Source organism: Aulonocara sp. 'chitande type north' Nkhata Bay, linkage group LG3, assembly GCF_057382095.1.
Source record: "Aulonocara sp. 'chitande type north' Nkhata Bay isolate Kocher_YH1m ecotype deep benthic linkage group LG3, A_spYH_male_GT1.1, whole genome shotgun sequence".
In the NCBI taxonomy this organism is placed as follows: Eukaryota; Metazoa; Chordata; class Actinopteri; order Cichliformes; family Cichlidae; genus Aulonocara; species Aulonocara sp. 'chitande type north' Nkhata Bay.
In genome coordinates, this window is record NC_141346.1 from 45,354,091 (window position 1) to 45,371,968 (window position 17,878).

At 42.0% G+C, this 17,878-nt stretch overlaps 1 protein-coding gene across 14 annotated transcripts in view; it reads right to left on the bottom strand.

Moving 5' to 3' along the window:
- The window catches only part of LOC147335858 (adhesion G protein-coupled receptor L3), a 264,385-nt gene that overhangs the window by 122,530 nt on the left and 123,977 nt on the right, over positions 1–17,878 (bottom strand). For all 14 annotated transcript variants that reach the window (XM_086283022.1, XM_086283038.1, XM_086283063.1 and 11 more), the window contains exon 5: positions 8,231–8,340. In XM_086283022.1, the coding sequence (XP_086139148.1) occupies positions 8,231–8,340 (110 nt within the window). The remainder of the gene's footprint in view (positions 1–8,230; positions 8,341–17,878) is intronic.

Sequence of the window (17,878 nt, forward strand, 5' to 3'; positions counted from 1 at the left end):
TACAAAAAAGTGCAATAAAGTACAAAAAAATAGAAAATCGTTTTTGTTTTCATATATTTCTAGTTAGAGAAATTTAAGAGGTTTATCCCTCAAAACAGTAAATACAAAAAAGTTGCACAAAAGAGTTTGCAACAACAGGAAATTTATTTTGAGTGTCTTCATAGTTTTGTTTTTGAGATACACCAATTTTTATATACTGCAGGAAAAACGAAAATAAATATTACAATCCAAATTTGCAAAAAAACATCATGTGCATCAAAATAAACTATTTTCAGCAGTGCAATTTGAGTTCTAAGCATCCCAGAAACTATTCAGAAAAGCATAAAGTCAAACATGACTTTTAAAAACACCAGTATAGGCTTATAAGGCCCCGAAGGTAAAAAACTACATTTTCCGCAAAATGACGTCACTTCCGGTTTCGGGCAGGTCATGGCGGACATGCGATAGTTCGCGCTGATGGACGTAGGAAGTGTTACAAACAGCTGATCGGATCGGCAAAGTGTGTTTCTGGAATATTATGTTTTTGCTGCTGCAAGTGCTTTTTATGCAATTTTTGCAAAGCTATATGTGGAAGGAAACCATGACCTAGGGCAAGCTAATGGCATAAGATGTAAGTACAACTCCTCTGGTTTCATATGCAAAAAAAATTATTGTGCTAGCTCACGTGGTTCCGGTTCTACAGGGATTTAAAAATAGTTACGCAAAACGGAGCGTGCCCGCTCCGACCGGTTTTAAAGGGCTAAGAGGGTAAATAGTAGCCAAGTGCTGCTAGTCAATCCACTCGATTAACTGATCATCAGCAAGTGTTAGCACCTCTATAAAAGCATAGGTTGTGGCAGTTTACTGCTCTGGAACATTCAGATGTGTGTTAACTCAATGCCAAGGATGAAAGACATTAAAGTGTTATAAGGCCAAGACTTCTGGAACAATGGTTGTTGGACAGATGAGACCAAAGGTGAGATGACTGACCATGTGCCAACACAGCACATCAGCACAAACATCTCAAACCAACCATTAGTCATGGTGGTGGAGGGGTGATGATTTTGGTTGGCTTTCAAGCCACAGGACCTGGACACCTCAAAGTCCATAAACATTAACTATAAACTCTGTATACCAAAGCATTCAGAGAGCGTGAAGTCAACTTTGGCTAAAACTGACTCATGCAACAGGACAATGATCCCAAGCATAGCAGCAAATCTCCAACAGGAGTCCAGAAAGCTTCATACTGACTGAAATGCTGCGGTGGAACGTTAAGACAGCTGTGTACAAATAAATCCCTGCAAACCTCAAATGAACTGAAGGAGCATTGTAAAGAAGAGTGAGCCATAATGTGGTCTAGCTACATCTGCAAAGTACCAGATGAGTTTTAAATGTCCCGGTACATGAGGGCTTGAACTTGCACGAGGCTGTACTTTCTTTATACCTCAAATATATATTCATATGAGCTTGTATTTTCTTTTCATTGTTAATATTACTTTCAAACTGTGTGGAACTTTAAAATGCATCCTTTAGGAAGCTTATTTTCACAAACTGAGACAGAAATCTCTACTTGAGTTGCACATTCATCCATCACACTCTCCAGTTTTACTCCTCTGAAGGGTTTTACCCTGAGTTTCATTCATGGATTATTCAGAGCTGAATTTATGGATTTTTTTTTATATGACATTTATTTAGTTTTCTAGTCTGTGGACAGTAGATTGATTTAACAATTGATCCATTTTAAAACAAAATAAAACAAGAACTTTTCTATGTATTGCCTGCAAACCAGCACATAGTTGGTTGAATGATATCTCATTTCTCTTTTTCACACCAGGCATTTTGAATAGTCGCAACAACAAAATGCTACTATGTTTCCATTAATATCAACTATGTCTTTGTGTCCCACTAAACTGCAACAGTGTGACAGGAAGCCAGCATGAACACCCTAATTGGATGGATTCGATAAAGGGCCCCCCCCCCAAAAAAATAGCAAGAAGTTTCTGACCAATCAGTGCGAATTCAGGCCACTGCACCAGTGTGAATCTGGAGTGTGAGATATGTGGCAGGAAGTCACAGTCGTCAAAGCATACCGCGTGGGCTGGGGAGTGGTCAGCCATCTCTGAGTGATGAGATGACATTACAGGGCCCCTTCACACATGGGAGGAAGTGGAGCTGTTCGCCCAGGTGGTAAGATTAAAAAAAGAAGGTGTCTGAACAAGCAGTCTAATGCTCGCTGGCATTTCAGCTGGGAGTGAAGAGGGTGTGGTTTGGTGATGTATCTGCTGTCACAGTACTGACTCCCACGCAGGACCTTATGAACGTGGACTAGAGAGCTCAAGGGCGAAACGCCACTGAACTTCCGTACAATCTGCTAAGTAGATTTACAGATAGCATCTAATGGGGCGATCTACTCTTCAAGAAGCTTAAATGTTGCTGCGAGATTATCCGAGGGGAAAGAGAGCTGACTGGGTGCTCGTAAGGGAGAGCGCTGACGGTGTAGGAACGCCGAGCGCGAGCAACTAAATCAAATCAGATTTGTGCCTCGACATCACCATTTCTGTTATTACTGATCCAAAATCCTTACATGAGTTCACAGCAGCGAGCCGCGCACCCTGTTGAGACGCAGACTCCTGGTCACACAGGTGGTGTTTACTTTAGGTGTAACCGCTGCGTTACAGACTCTGCAAATCGCGCGCATTATAACCAGGCTGCAGTGTAAGCGAGAGCCATGTGTACAGCATCGATTTCACAGTTTAACCTGCCAACAGTGAAGGATAGAGACTGGTAGCAGGTGCTGGGTAAAACCTGCCAAAACAATCTACACCATTATTCAATTACGGGCCCCCAGAACCTGTTAGGTGTGTTGTTATCACTGGCGAAAAGAATTAAAAACCAATTAGGCAAGTTTGAAACGAGAAAAAAACAAAAAGCGAATGGATGAATAAATATGAGAAATTACACCGCAACTTTACGAGGCGTGAGCTCCGGGATTACTGCGGCCCCAATCAAACGAGGCAATCGATTCCATGATCGTATGTCCTGGCTTAGCTTCCAAAGAGTGAGCCGTATCTGACAGGGCTGAGCTGGATCCCACTGTGAAAGGCAGGATTTTACACTGTCCTTATTAGCTGCAAACAGTGGGGGGAACCAGTGGCTTATGTATAGCAACAGACTGCCAGCAGGTTTTTCCTCCTTTGTTCTTCCACTCTCTTCTTGTCTTCTGCCTTTCCGTTTCAGCTCGTCTGCCGAGCACAGTGAAGTGTAAGTTTTGCAAAGTGAACAGCGCAAATACATTTCCCTCATATCCACTACTTCATCTTTTTTGTGTTTGTGTGTGTGGGGGGCAGGTGGTGGGAGGGTAAGGGACATGATCGCCTGCCTGGATCATCGAAAGTGCACAGAAAGATACATGTAATTACCAAAAGATTGCGGTCGACGTGAGGGGAGGAGGACAAGGAAGACAACCACAGGCTGTCAACGGCAGAGCACTGCAACACAGGTCGGAATCTTGTGCGACAAGATGGGGAAGATGACGGGGAAGATGACGGGCCTGCTGAGGAGATCTAAGCGCTTCATTACAGCCGAGGAAGGAGCGGTGGGTGTGTAGGAGGGAGACGCAGTTGTGTTGACCTCTCATGAGCTCGGCCTTCGGGAGGAGTTGTTAAAGTGGAAGTTACACCGAGAGAAAGACGGAGCGAGCGAGGAAAGAAGGCTGTAATAAGGCACGATGAGAATACGCTTGCATCTCTCCGCTTGGCTGCGGAAAGTCAAGGTGAGAGGGCGGGGCGGAGACAGATGTCAGCCATAAGAGCGCGCTCGTGTTTATGAGTCATCATAAAGGGTCAGCGTGTCACTTGTGCCCGAAGTCGGCCTTGCTAATATGTGAACTGCACAGAGGGGCGTGTGCAATCTGCTGTGTTGCAAAAAGAAAGAGTCGTCGGGCAGATTAAAAATTAGTCATGTTCACAGGACTCTGATGAATTCCTGAGGTAAATACAAGCGCATGCTATTAAGCTTTATTTAGTAAGAGCTTAATGTTTCAAATGCAAAATGTATAAATTCCTTTTTTATTGTTTCACCTTTATGTCGGCGCTGCTTTCCCACCCTCATCGTTCAACGCGGTGGCATTTCCTCATCCAAGAAACTCGCAGCTCATATCGAATAATTATCCAGACAGCAGCTCAAATGAAAACATGACGGATCGCGCCGCGCGTGCCACAGCGCCAGCACGGGCAAACACTGGCACCCACAACGGTAATTGTTCTAACATTTCTTCCATTACAACTGATGGAGCGGGTCGAATCGCAAATTAATAAAATCAATATTGTATCTGCAACATGTGTCCATCGATTTGGCACAGCCCTCCGCTGTTATTGACAGCGGATCCAATCGCACAATCTCGCCGGCTTATAGAGATGTGGAGAGGACGGCGGTAATTTGTCCTAAAAGGAAAAAGAAAGAAAAAGAAGCTCCTCAAGCAGAAAACAGATAAAAGCTGTCAGCGAAGGTGGTCGGGGAGAAGAGAAGGGGCAGATGAGACTCTGGAGTGAGGGAACAGAGGTGGCAAATAAAGGGAGATAGAGTGGGAGGGGTGGGGGAGGCCAGCGAGAGGACTTAAAGGACGAAATGTTAGAGAAAGTGAGGGTAAAAAAAAAAAAAAAGAGTATTAGGATTGAGAGGGAGAGCTTGTCAGTGGAATACAGAGAAAGAAGAGTTGGAGTCATGGGTGGCTGCTCCTCTTATTAAACACTCAAATCCTTCAGTCAGTCTCAGGAACTCTGTAAGGAGACTTGTGTTAAAAGCCGATCCACAATTGAGCTGCCATGTCTCTATCCATACCTCATTTCCAATTAACACACAAACCACTTAAATCTATTGTGCTTTTTGTCCTTCATCCTCCCCATTGAGACTTATTTTCGCAAGACACGTAGCCATAATCAAACACGTAAGCATGACACACAAATGTGAAGGAAGCACTTTCAGTGTGATTCAGTCCAGCCAAAAGGTTCTGATTGATTCATCTGGGAGGTGTGAAGAGAGTTTACCGGGCCGTCACAGATGAATTCATTCATATCCCGCCACCGAATCCGTTTCAAATGCGTCTCCAGTGACCGCTTGTGATTACACTTTGCTTCCACACTCAATATACAAATAAACTGCTACATGACTGCTGCCATGTTTATGCATTGCCAGCAGATTTCTCGATCTTATGGCCATATCTGGGAGCGATCCATAGTTAAACCACACAAGGTGCCTCGGTATTTCTCCCTCGTGGAACCCTAATAGGAGTCCTGGGTATTAAAGCAATTAAGCTGCAGAAACTGTTTTACAGCATTATGGGAATGCAGTCAAGTTATGAGTTATGGTTTCTTTTTTTTTTACTGTTTAAGTCAGACTTATCGAGTAAGAGAAAACATTAAAGAGATCGCTGAATGAAAATGCCACTGGGTCCTGAGGGTATTGCAGAATTTTCCATCACCTTAGGGGACAATTGCATGTGTTACAGGGATCCAGACAGGACAGGAAAACCCAGCTTCTGCATTAGGCAGCAGCTTTTTTACAGCATAATATATGGAGCCATAATGTGTGTGTCTATTATTTTAGAAATCTGACACCAATAGAATAAATTGGAAGTAATTGTAAGAGGATGGGATGGGGGTGGAAGTCCTTATGTTTTTTCCATGCTGTTCAAGCATGTGGAAAGGGCAAAAATAATTTCATTTCCCATCGAACTGGAGGTCAATTACATTGCACCACTGGGATAAGGTCCGGCTGAAAACAATGCCTATGTGTTGGAGAAAAGAAAGAAAAAATGACTCCAACCTACACTCGGTGGACTGGAGTAGCAACAATGTAAATTAAGCAACCGACATAATCATGAGGAAAAAAATTGCCATGTCCATCTGAGTAGTCAAAGAGAGCAAGAATCAACCAATCGTATTGTTTCTCTATGATAAGAAAAAATAATGTCCACACTCCCAGTTAAGGTTTCGAAGAACGAGCCTCGTTCACTGATATGTGCACAGAAATGTTCTTACACTGTGCAAAAGTGTGCGCGTGCAATTTCTACAGGTAAAATCTTGAGGACCAAATGATAAAATAATATCTTTTTACGTGTCAGCAAGTATAAAATGGTTTCTCACACATGTGGTAAGTCTTCCTTGCAAGTGACACTGGATGACCCATCTAGGACTGTGTGCTGCAGGCTAATTTCAAAGAATCGGGCCAGTGAATCATCGGTCACTGTCTCCAGCTTGATTATTAACTAAAGAGGGAAAAAAGCCACAAGTTTCTTGCAATAAACCAGTGTAGCTATTAAGCAATGTAGTTATTGTAGCCCTCGAGGACTTGTGCTGTCTTTGTGTTTAAAATGTTAGAATTAAACTCATTTGCTGGCAGTTACTGTGTGTTTTAAGAATTACCCAAAATTAAACACACATAGCTGAGATCTTACTGACCGGTAATAACCCAACCGGCCTAAAGCCCATACCTTAAAGCAGGGGTGAGAAACTAGGACTGTTGTGGAGGGCCACACCAGTAAGTTAAACTCAGTTCTGCTGAAAATAATTTTCCCTCTTTATTATCTCATTGGTAATCACACTAATAATAATTATAATAATTATAATAAAGTTGATTTGTACAGCACTTTTCAAAACTTGAGTTTTAAACTGCTTTCCGTGCGGCGCTCCACAACAGTCCCAGTTTCTGATGTAGCCCCTTGGTAAAAGTGCCCGCCTCCGCTAAAGCCTTTCTCATGATCTTGCGCATATTTCAAGAATCTAGCTGCCTCATGGTCAAAATGGTAAACTAGTGAAATGCTTGAGTTCAAAAGGTTGAAAACTTGAGTAGATGCAAGTGTGACAGACGCAAAAAGTGACTGAAAGTGGGCTACTGTTCATTGCAGTGGCTTTATCCTTGTTAGTATCCCAAGACAATGACACCTAGGAAAGACAGTGGCACTGGGTGACTGAAATAGCATAATGTGCATATTACAGCGAGGAATAAAAAGACCATTTGCTAGCTCTGGATCACAGACAAAAAGGGCTTTCACTTCACAACATGAAAGCTACTGTCAGGCCCACTACTGAGGGAACCATGTAAGGACATCAAATGTTAAAAGATGGCTTTGATTTGAATTACTACAACTCACTTCAATGCAGCCGCTGTAGACTACACAGCTAAATGCCCATGACTAAATATTTCCCCCTTTTTTGAGCATCATGATTTTTGGCAGGCGTAATTATTGTGACTTTGGTGTTCCACTTCAAAGTTCATTAAAAAGACAATAGCAAAGGTCATATGGCAATGTCCATGCCACTTCCTTTAGCCTCGCCTGGATATCCTCTCAGCACGCTCATCCTGTCACCCCATGCTGATCCTTCCATTCCCTGTCCAAATGCTTTCACTTAGGTTATGTTGCAGCCTCACAGTGTTTTTCACCTGCTGCACTAATTAAATCATTTTTATTTACCCCCTTCAGAGATGCCTCACTAGTCTGAACATTAGCCGGCGTCCACTGAGCTGAACTGAACTGAGAATGAGTACTTTTCTTTTTGATGAAAGTCAAAACGGCCTTTCTTGCTGTGATGGAAATAGAGACTTGACATCATCAGACGTGATTCCTCAAAGATATTAATGCGCTTTGAACCGAGGGAGCTGATGGGAAGGTTGTGACAAGCGCCATTTAAAAAAACAAGAGAAAGCCTGAATGCATTATGGGATATATGCCTTACTCCGTTTTGGAACAGCAGCAGCACTAACAGGTTGACGAAAAACGGATTAAAAGTTCAAAAATGATTTGCTCGCTTCTATTTTTATAAATTGCACGGCTCCAAAAACGCCACTCGGAGTAAAATAAGTGTAAACTGTAACACTGTTGATCTAACTGATGCCACATGGAATTAATACGACGCAGGAAGCGTTAATCACCTGTCAGTTATAACAAAGAGACGGCTTGATAAACAACAGCGCTGCATCAGCAGGTAGCGTTCCTCTAAACTGATAAACTGTATTATTTTTCACAGGTAAGCAACACTGTCATTCACATTTCCTGCGCTCGTGCAGGGTGTTATGTTTTCGGATAACAGAAACCATCGCGTGTCTTCGCACTCACTGCAGGGTCCTAATCTTTTCCACTAGACTGGATGACACATCTGAGATATTTAGTATTTCCGACCATTTCTGATGAGGCGCTGTTGTTAAGAGGAAACGAGAATGGGCAAGAACATTAGGAGAGCTGGGGGATACATACTGTAGGGCACACATTCATACTGGACTTCCAGGTATTTGTAGGTTCCCGGGCACGGGTCAGGAAATACGTCTGGTCCTGCCACAACAGCACACTGGGTCCTGTTGTTACATCTGAAAGCAAAGAAAAGTCATTCTGTTAAAATAAATAAATAAGTAAAGCATTAGATAATCACGTCCTTGTGAATGGCCACAATATACAGTGGCACATTAGTCAGACATTTAGTGTGTGGTTAATGAACTTTAAAGCACTTTATTCCGTAGAAGAGATTAAGACGATCACAAAGCTCCACTGTTTATGAACTCAACTCATCTACTTTTATGCCTCGAATTCACGGGGATACATTTATTTTAATTAATTTATTTCTATTTTTGGATTTCTCGGAGGAAGACTGACAAAATATGCCATCACGATGTCACTAAACCTAGAGACTACACTAACACAAAGTCTGTTACAAACTGGAAATATGAATGGAAGCAAATAAGGGCGGCCTAATCAATCAGGAAATGAATTCACACGTTTATCTATTTATTTATATTTATCTATAACTCCTATGGTTCAACTGCCGTTTCTAAAAACAGAATTTTCAGTGATTCAAGTCGATCCAGACACAAAATAGTTCAACTGTTTGATCGCTATTAGCTGTTAGTGTTTCTAAATTAATGCAAATTTCAGAGTTGATGTATTTTTCTTGTTGCATTTATATGTTTCTAGCCGTACTTTAGACCCCAAGCTACATTTTAACATAGATTCCTACGGTGTTTTATTCTTTACACTTCATCAAGGACTTCATCTACCTCTCATCCACAGCTAATTTTAGAATCACCCATTAGCCTATTATGCATGTCTGTGGACTGTGGGAGGAAGCTGGAGTACACAGAGGAAACCTACACAGGCACCGGGAGAAGATACAAGTCGCCACAGAGAAACGCAGCATTTAGATCTGAACCAGGAACCTTCTTCCTGTGATAGGATTGTGCTACCAATGCACCTCATAGACTGCATATATGGTGTTTTTCACAGCTAATATAATATATGCAATATCTCATACAACACATATGAGCAACGACTAGTGGATAACAATACTGACAAGAGACTTGTTTAGATATGCTGCCCTAAATAAAGTAGAAGAGAGAGAAGATAGCTCTGACATTGGAAGCTCTTGAAATTGCCACAGGCAGCTAGCAGCATAACAGCTGGTGGCTGTCTGCTAGGCAATGAGCTGATTTCACTCATGAACTGAACCTCTAAATTGTATTTGTCGTGATGATGGTCTGGGGAATTTTTCATTCAAATATCCAACAAATAACATGACTTGCTAACTGGTCATTTCACAAGCGAAATTTTAGTATTTATATCTGTAGTATGGATATTTGCACATACACACCAATGTGCAGTGTTGAGAAGGTTACTTTTATACATTTTAAATGTATTCCACGACAGATTACAGATTACATGCCCCAAAATGTATTTTGTAACGTTACTCAATGAGAGTAACGTATTCTGAATACTTTGGATTACTTAATATATTATCATGCTTTTTACAACTACATGAATGTACTATTGCTGTGTGATTTATTACTATTACTGAAGGATACTCACCATACCAACACCAACTAGATTTTTAAATTTTATTATAAAATGAGTAACAGTAGGGTGGACATTAGGTAAGGCTGCACTTTTTGCAGCGATCTCATATAGAAAACTATTCGGCGCGTATATAAAACAGGTGTTTGGGTTTCCACCGGCGTGGAATTACCAAAAATAGAGAGGGCATAGCCTAACATATGAAACAGGAAAAGACCACCGGATTACACCCTTAATTTCAACAAAGTAACTGTATTCTGAATACCACCTCTTTGAAAAGTAACTGTAACGGAATAAAGTTACTCATATTCTATATTTTAAATACGTAACGCCGCTACATGTATTCCGTTACTCCCCAACACTGCCAATGTGCTATGATGACAAAACTTGCTACCATTAGCTGAAAACACTAACATTTTGTCTCACTATGGCCTCTTCTGGCCACAACGAAAGCAAAAATGACTAAATTGATAAAACCGGGGCCTAAAAACTAGATTTCACAAAGAACTGTGTGATGCCACAGTGGCCACATCCACGTTTTGTATACAGCCAGCGCTTGAGAGACATGTTGTAAATGAATAACGATCATAAAGTTCACTTTAATTTAGGTTCAGGTGACACAGTCAGGGGCAAATTCATCTTTCTGTGAAGGATTAGAGTGGGAAGTCACGGACTTACGACCAGGCTTCAACCACATACAGGTAACATTGTTATGACTGCATGATGGATGGTGGCAGCGGCGGTAGAGAGGACGGAGTAGACACAATCGACCGAGTGCGAAATCAGCTCCCACATAAAATGTAGGTCTTCATTAAAAAACACAATTACGGTGCCTGTGGTAGTCTCATGTGCCATTTTGTTTTTGGCAGTCATCAATCAAAGCCCCACTCCATATGCACGGAGAGCCTCTCGCCACAGATAATAGCAACACTTATCTCACAACATTAACTCTTAAATCTTTTGACAGGTATCGATCTTTTCCAGCTCTGCATCTATTTAAAAAGTGAAGAAAAATAAGAGGATACGAAGGTGGGACAGGCTTCTGTTCAAAGCACCGGGTTGCATATGTGATCTTAGTGAGGCCCTCCTGCTCCAAGCTCCAGTGTATACAGGATTGCCATTCGTCAGATCTATACTCGTTTACAGACCGCCATTATATTGCCATATATAAAAGGTATTTATGCCCCACCAAGGCCGTTCACAGCGCAAGTCTTGTGAAGGTCAAGGCAGGGTCTGACACAATGATTCATACACCACAATTAAAGGATTCTCTACACCTTAATTAACATTGATTGGCTGCTGACTAATCAATCGCACCAGTGACGGACAAGCAAAAAAGGGGCCCCATCTCATTTCGAGCCAGCCAAGTAATGAGATATGGTCTGCCGACTCTCGACTCGTGTGAGCTTTATGTGTTACGTGACCAGCTCCCACCTCCTTCCAACATCCGCCTCATCTTCTGCCGCTCGCCTCATCTGACCGTCAGCACCATGAAGACTTAAACTGCAGGCAGTAAGCGCCAGTCGAACAATAAGAGGTCAAGCCTATGAAAGTGGGGAACAATTATCAGGGCTCATCTCTATACCCTTTTTCTTTGCCATACTTTCTGATTTATTCTACTTAGAGACCGGAGGATTTGTAATCAGCAGGTTCAAAGATGATATGTCAGAAAGAACTGCAAAGGAGATGGTCGGCAGAGATGCAACTAGCTAGAAGCTGGACTGGAGAGTGGATATTGCAACACATACACACATTTTTCCTAACTATATTGCACAGTAGCTGTTGTTGTGCAGAGTACTGAAGTACCGAGCTGATACCGTCTTTTAGGTTTACCGACGCTCACTGAGAATTTAAGCTATGATCAAATCCAAAAATTTAATCATACAGTGGTTTATAATAACTTACTCTTGAGGGAATAACGTGTATTTACCATGTATTTAATATTATTGCAAACTTAATCCCAGCCTTATCATCCATCTTGACCCAAATCCCTCTTATCAGTCCATGTTTTAACCTACACACACAAATGCCTCCTAATCAGTGTTCCTATAGTGTCCTGAAGTCACCCAGACACTGAAAAATAATTACAATTAAATGTATAGATAGAGGGAGATGGAGGGAGAAGCTACGGACACCACAAAGACTTCACAACACCAATTATGGGTGTTAATCGGGATTGCGTCAGACAATTGGCACTGGTTTGATCCTTGAACTAGCAGTGGGGAGGGGTAATAGAGTCAGTATGAGGGATGAATTTAAATATGTATAGGGGTATGTTGCTTACACACAGCACAGCTCACTGAGGGAAGTAAACAGCAGGTGGCACGAGCTGCTGTAGGTATCGCCTTGGAAGGTTTCAGAGGCAATGAGACGCAAACGGATTTGTGTGTAGGTTCAATGGGCACATAAGCCCCTTACAGCGATGCAGTCCTTTCCATTAACCTGGCAGTATCTTAATGTGCTGGCTACATGTCCAAGCCAATGACACTCTGGTGACAGATCAGATTACTGGAGTCAATCCAGTCAGTTCTTGAAAAAAAAACAACAGGAGCTGACGTTAGCTTGTTGCTTCAAGCTGTTTCTGGAAGTTTTTCTTAGGAGTGACTAAAACCCTAAAAGCCCGCTAAAAAAAGATTGCAGTCCCGTAACAACAAACGGAAACTGCAGGCTTTTATTTGTACGTTTAAACCCTATTTTAAAACACTTGACATAATTCCGAGTATAATATTTTTTGTTGATATAGCTCATGTGTAGCATTCATTTCATTGTCATGTCATTTCTCAAAAACCCAAACAAACCTTTGTTCACTTATTCAAACTGTTATGTATTTAAATGGTTATAACCTGTTACTGTGACTTCATAATAAAATGAATCGGCTATAGCCAAAAAGTATCCCATGCCAATATTACTGTCAGGCTGAAAACCTGCCCTCAGCTCAATCCGTCACATGTCACATGACCTTTGACCTTGAAGGAGAGGTGACAGATCATGTGACATGATATTTTAAATCTTTCTACATGTTGACAATACACAGCACACTTGTCAATTTGCAACCAATAAATCATTAAGTTGACCTTGGAGACCTTGAAGCCAATTTTAACAGACGGCTAACATGACCCGACTCTACACCCCTACGACGTTTTATCAAAATTCATCCATTTTTGAGTCACTGGATGGCACGGATGCGAACGCTGTTTTTACTTCAGATGTGTGAGCTGCGTCTATAAGCTCCACTTCAACAATTGTGAAATAAGTTAACCAGAGCGTGAGCGGATGCATTCACATAACTGTATCTCTGACTGTCAAGACAACTATGAAAACACAGCTGCCGATTTAAGAAATCTCCAACCAGAACACGCCGTGTGTCATTTGATGTGCTGTCCAACTTCCCACAGGGTACACAGCGATGTGGAAGCACCTTGGCTTGTTCCGTGAATGTAACGGGAGAGCGTGTGAACGATGTCATGAGGACCATTAAAGTTAAAGTGTTTCAACGTTTGAATGACAAAATGCCGCCATCGACAGACTGATGAAGGCAGCAACGTTACATACGGCGTGCCTGAAAAGGGCTTTAATGACACCAAATGACAAGGACTGCATCTGGATGCAATCATGTATGAGATATGATCTCAAAAAGACCATAAGAAACATTTTGCTATTTGGTCTCCAACTACCCCATTTCTATCCACATTCCCGATTTCCCCTCCCTTATAGCTTTTTCCTCCTGTTCCCACGTCTGCTGTTTGTTATAACTGGCAGATTAGAACTCAGGCTGCCAGCTGACGAGGGGAGATGTGGCACAAAGCAGCAGAACCCTATGTAAGCACAAACCGTAATCACTATAATCGCCGGGCTGATCCGGCTGCTGCCTGTGACGACAGTAAGTGGGTCGAGTCCCCTTTGGCCCGCTGACCACCGACGCAGGTCAAATACTGTATCAATGGATCAATGGGCGGATGGACGAATGGGTGAACAAACGAATCGATAAAAGAAAAGAGGACGGAGACATGCGAAACAGACGGGGACGGTGCGGCCGCTGTCAAAGACAGACAGATCCGTACACGTTGGAGAGTAATAAAAGAGAACTGGTGTGCACCACTGTTCTCCTTTCAGAACTCAATTGATTTATATCAGGAGGGAAATACCAACCCGAGTGGAAGAAGAGAAAGGTTTGCCAGTTTTTAAAGGTTCAGCGGGGGGAGGGGGAAAAATGCTTTGCTGCATTTCCTTCCAGCATGCCAAATTGCTCTGAGCCATTTTCCATTTGTAATCCAGAATCCACATGAAAGAATTTCGCCTGAAGTAAGTCAAATATGAATGGAGACGTTTCAGCTGGCGTTCATGCACTTATTTTCGGCGTGTATGCCGAAAATAAGTGCATGCTGTTTGTTTCCTGTGCCCCTTTGTGTGCTGTGTGCACATTTGTGAGGGTTTATATTTGTGAGGAAGGAAAGGACGGAAGTGAAAGAAGAAAAAAAAGTGACGGACGGGTCAATATCCCCGTCCCTCTGTTGGGACCCATTACGCTTTAGTGATGGTCTTCGCCACCCACGATCGACTTCATTCATTATCTTTCCCAGTTGCATGCAGCAACATCCATCTTTTCCCATTCAGCCTGTCTCCTGGTGCAGCACACACACAAACACAAAAGGAACTCACAACCTTTAAAACACCCAGAAAAAGAAAGAAAAAAATCTCAGAAAACATGATAAGAGGAAGTGAAGCGATGGCCTTGAACGCCTTGTGCATTTGGCTCCTGAGTAAAACCAAGAAGTCTTACAAGTTAGCAATTCAGTGTTGATTAGTGGAACTCCTTTACAGAACGAGGAATTATCAGTTAAAGCCCTGGTGGAAAAGCTCCTGTTCACACAGAGAGGCTTGTTAGGGAGCATAAGCTTGAAGTTTTCTGTAACGCTGCTATAGAATAATGTGTTTTTGACGCAATTTGGAGTTACTTCAGCCACGAGCTGGGGATTATCAGACACATTAACTACAGCTAGTGTAACAGAAATCAGCCAAATTGAACTAATTCATTAACTCCTCCTGTAAGCTCTGAGGTATAACTCTTAAACCGGACTTTTACGCTCATTTCAGCTCTATATTTCAGTCCTGGGCTGCACTAGAGTAGCTTTGCACGATTCACAGCTGAAGCTAATCCTTATATATACACCACGCTGGACCATGTGTGGTCCAGAATTATGTTCATCCTCACTCTGAAACAAAGTTTCTTCTGATTGGCCGCCTCTCAAAAAGAGAAGATCTGAACAGATGAGCATATAAATGAACGGCCCCCAACTCGATTTTGGTCATCACACTGTTCTCCAAAAGGAGGAAAAAGCTGTTGGATATTAAATGCTTTGCACGTATGCTTATCTCATTATTTCAAACTATGGTTGGGTTCATAATAGAATCATAATGGGTCAACTTTAATATCCAGCAAGAATAGCACAGTACAGTATCTGAATTAAAGGTGAAAAACGTACGGGGAAAGAAAAATTTTTTTTATTAGCTTCTATATTTCGTCAGCCTTGATGATAAATTGGAAAGGATTGTTTCCTGGCAGCCAATCTTCTATAATCATAACCACATCATACCTGTTACTGGCAGCCCATACATCACTTAACATGATTGACATGTTTCTAGCAACTTGACGACTTTATTATAGGAGTGTGGACTTAGAAGCTAGGAGGAAATACAGTATTTGATTATTTTACTTATTTATTTGCTCTAGATTTCTCTTCAGGCTATGAGAATGGACTCTCTGTTATTTGGTTTACCCTCTGGGACAGTGTTCCTGGGCTTCCAGTGAAACCAGCAGATGTCCAGGCCAGGACTCGTGCGCCTGTGTGTAGGTCAGAGTTCACTCTTGAACTGACATTCAACAGAGCTAATAAAAAGATGAGCAGTGATCAGACAGTAAGAGATGATTTTGAGATTGGATTTCATCAAAACTGTTCCCTGCGTTTACTTTTACTTCCTACCTCCATGCTTCACTTCAGCCTGCTCAAACATGATTGGTTGACAGCACACATTCCCAGCGAATCACCTCAACCCAGCACCTGACGTCCTGAAAGGTAAACTAAAGAATCCTCCAAAAATAATCCAAAGCTGTAGCTGCTGCACGCCCACACCCAGCTCAGCCAGGAGGCACACCCACGTTTTTCTAAATACATGACTAAATCATGCAAAATATACTTTGAGGCGATAAATAACAACAACAAAAAAATGGATGGACTCAGACTCCTACAGACTAAGACGGTGGAAACCGAGGGATAAGACTCACAACAGCAAAATGGAAGAGACAGGGAGCGCCAGCGCTAACTGCTTAACTTTCAAAATAAGAGTGTGGGGCTTGCTAGATAGTAAACAGACCGCATAACTTACCTGGGCAGCCCACCAACATAATTGATATGCAAGGGAAATACTGTATGAGTACAAAATCTGTTCATAAATAATAACCAGTGATGCAGCCTCACTCAGCTACATAGGTCATAACAGAAAACTTTGTGTTTGTGAATGTTTATTTTATCCATTCACAGGCACACATTAGACTATATTAATATATGTACTTAAGCTGTAAAGTTAACATTTTCTAACAAAGTTGTTGATTTGAGGAAGAAGGATTCAGGCTCATTTTAAAGCAACATATATTACATCTACTTAAACTGAAAGATTGAAAACATAATTCACCTCATTGTGTGCCACGTTTCTGTGGTTACTGTATCAGAGTTAGTCCGGTCTGCCAGTCTGCAGGGGAAACAAACGGAAACCAAAACTCTTGTCCTTTGCCTCCAGAGACACAGAACCTATGAAGAGACTTCCTCACTCATATGCAAACACATAACCCCATGCTTTACCCCATCTGTAAAGCAGCGCTGAATGGAGACAACAAATTCCATCGTTTTTCTTGTCTTTTTCCATAACATCAATAGAGAGAGAGCCACTCAACACAGATTAAAAAGCAAAAAGAGGCAGATTGGGAATGAATGCAGTGCATAAAACGTAAATACAATGGCCGAGCGTGGGTGCGAAGGATTTGGAGTGCATTGCTGAAGGAGCTCAATGTTCTTGAGTGCATAAGCTCGCAGAAACGTGCAAACATCTTCATGCTAGTGCACCCGTCCTTAATATTCAATGGATAATCAATGACTGCGAGGAGCGCTAACACACCGAAGCACTTCCTGCACGATGGGTGGCATCTGCAGCACGCCACGAAATGGAAGAAAATCATTTGTCAGACCGTTTGCACACAACAAAACATCAGCCATATTCTTTTTTTTCTTTTCTTTTTTTACAGGATTAACTCAGTGGAGCTGAGTAGAAATAAATAAAGTGCTGAGTGAGTCCACAGTGCGGGGAAGATGGCGCGTCTGCGTGCATGAGCTCTGTGAACGGCCTTTATTGGGCTGCGTTAAGTACGGAATAAGACTTTCATTAAGAGCAGTCAAACAAAGGTCAGGAATGATCATCTCTCATGAACTCCTTCCACTGCTTACATAAATTCAATGCTATTTCTGAAAGAAAAAAAACAGCATCTCATTCTCCTTCCCCCCCCTCCTGACAAGCATAATCCCTCTTAACCATTCACACAGATTAGTAGCTTTCATAAGATTTTACATCACACAGTTTCCTCCCTCTCTAATATTGTATTTGGAAGATAAGCCACAGTTCATTCCGACGCAACGACAAGCTGAGAAAAACACAGCGGCGCTGGGGCACTCTGACTGGATGTGGAAACATGATTAACCACAACACAGACTGCAGTATTTTAAAGATTCAAGTCTACACTGAGTTTACGGACGGGGCGACATATAGATTCACGTGTGACGTCCTTTGCGTAGAGAACCTGAAGCACAAGCTCAGCTCGATGAACATGTGCACTTTAAACATGATTTTAAGGGTCACCTCAGTCAGAGATGTTTCAGTCTAAACATCGGTTATAGCATTTCCCCGTTTTGGTTCTTTTTCCAGTCGCTAAACCCCAAACCCTGCCACATTGTTTCTGTGCTCATTTGCACTTTAGAGTTCCTCCTTTGTGGAGAAAGCTTGTTATCCAACACTCTG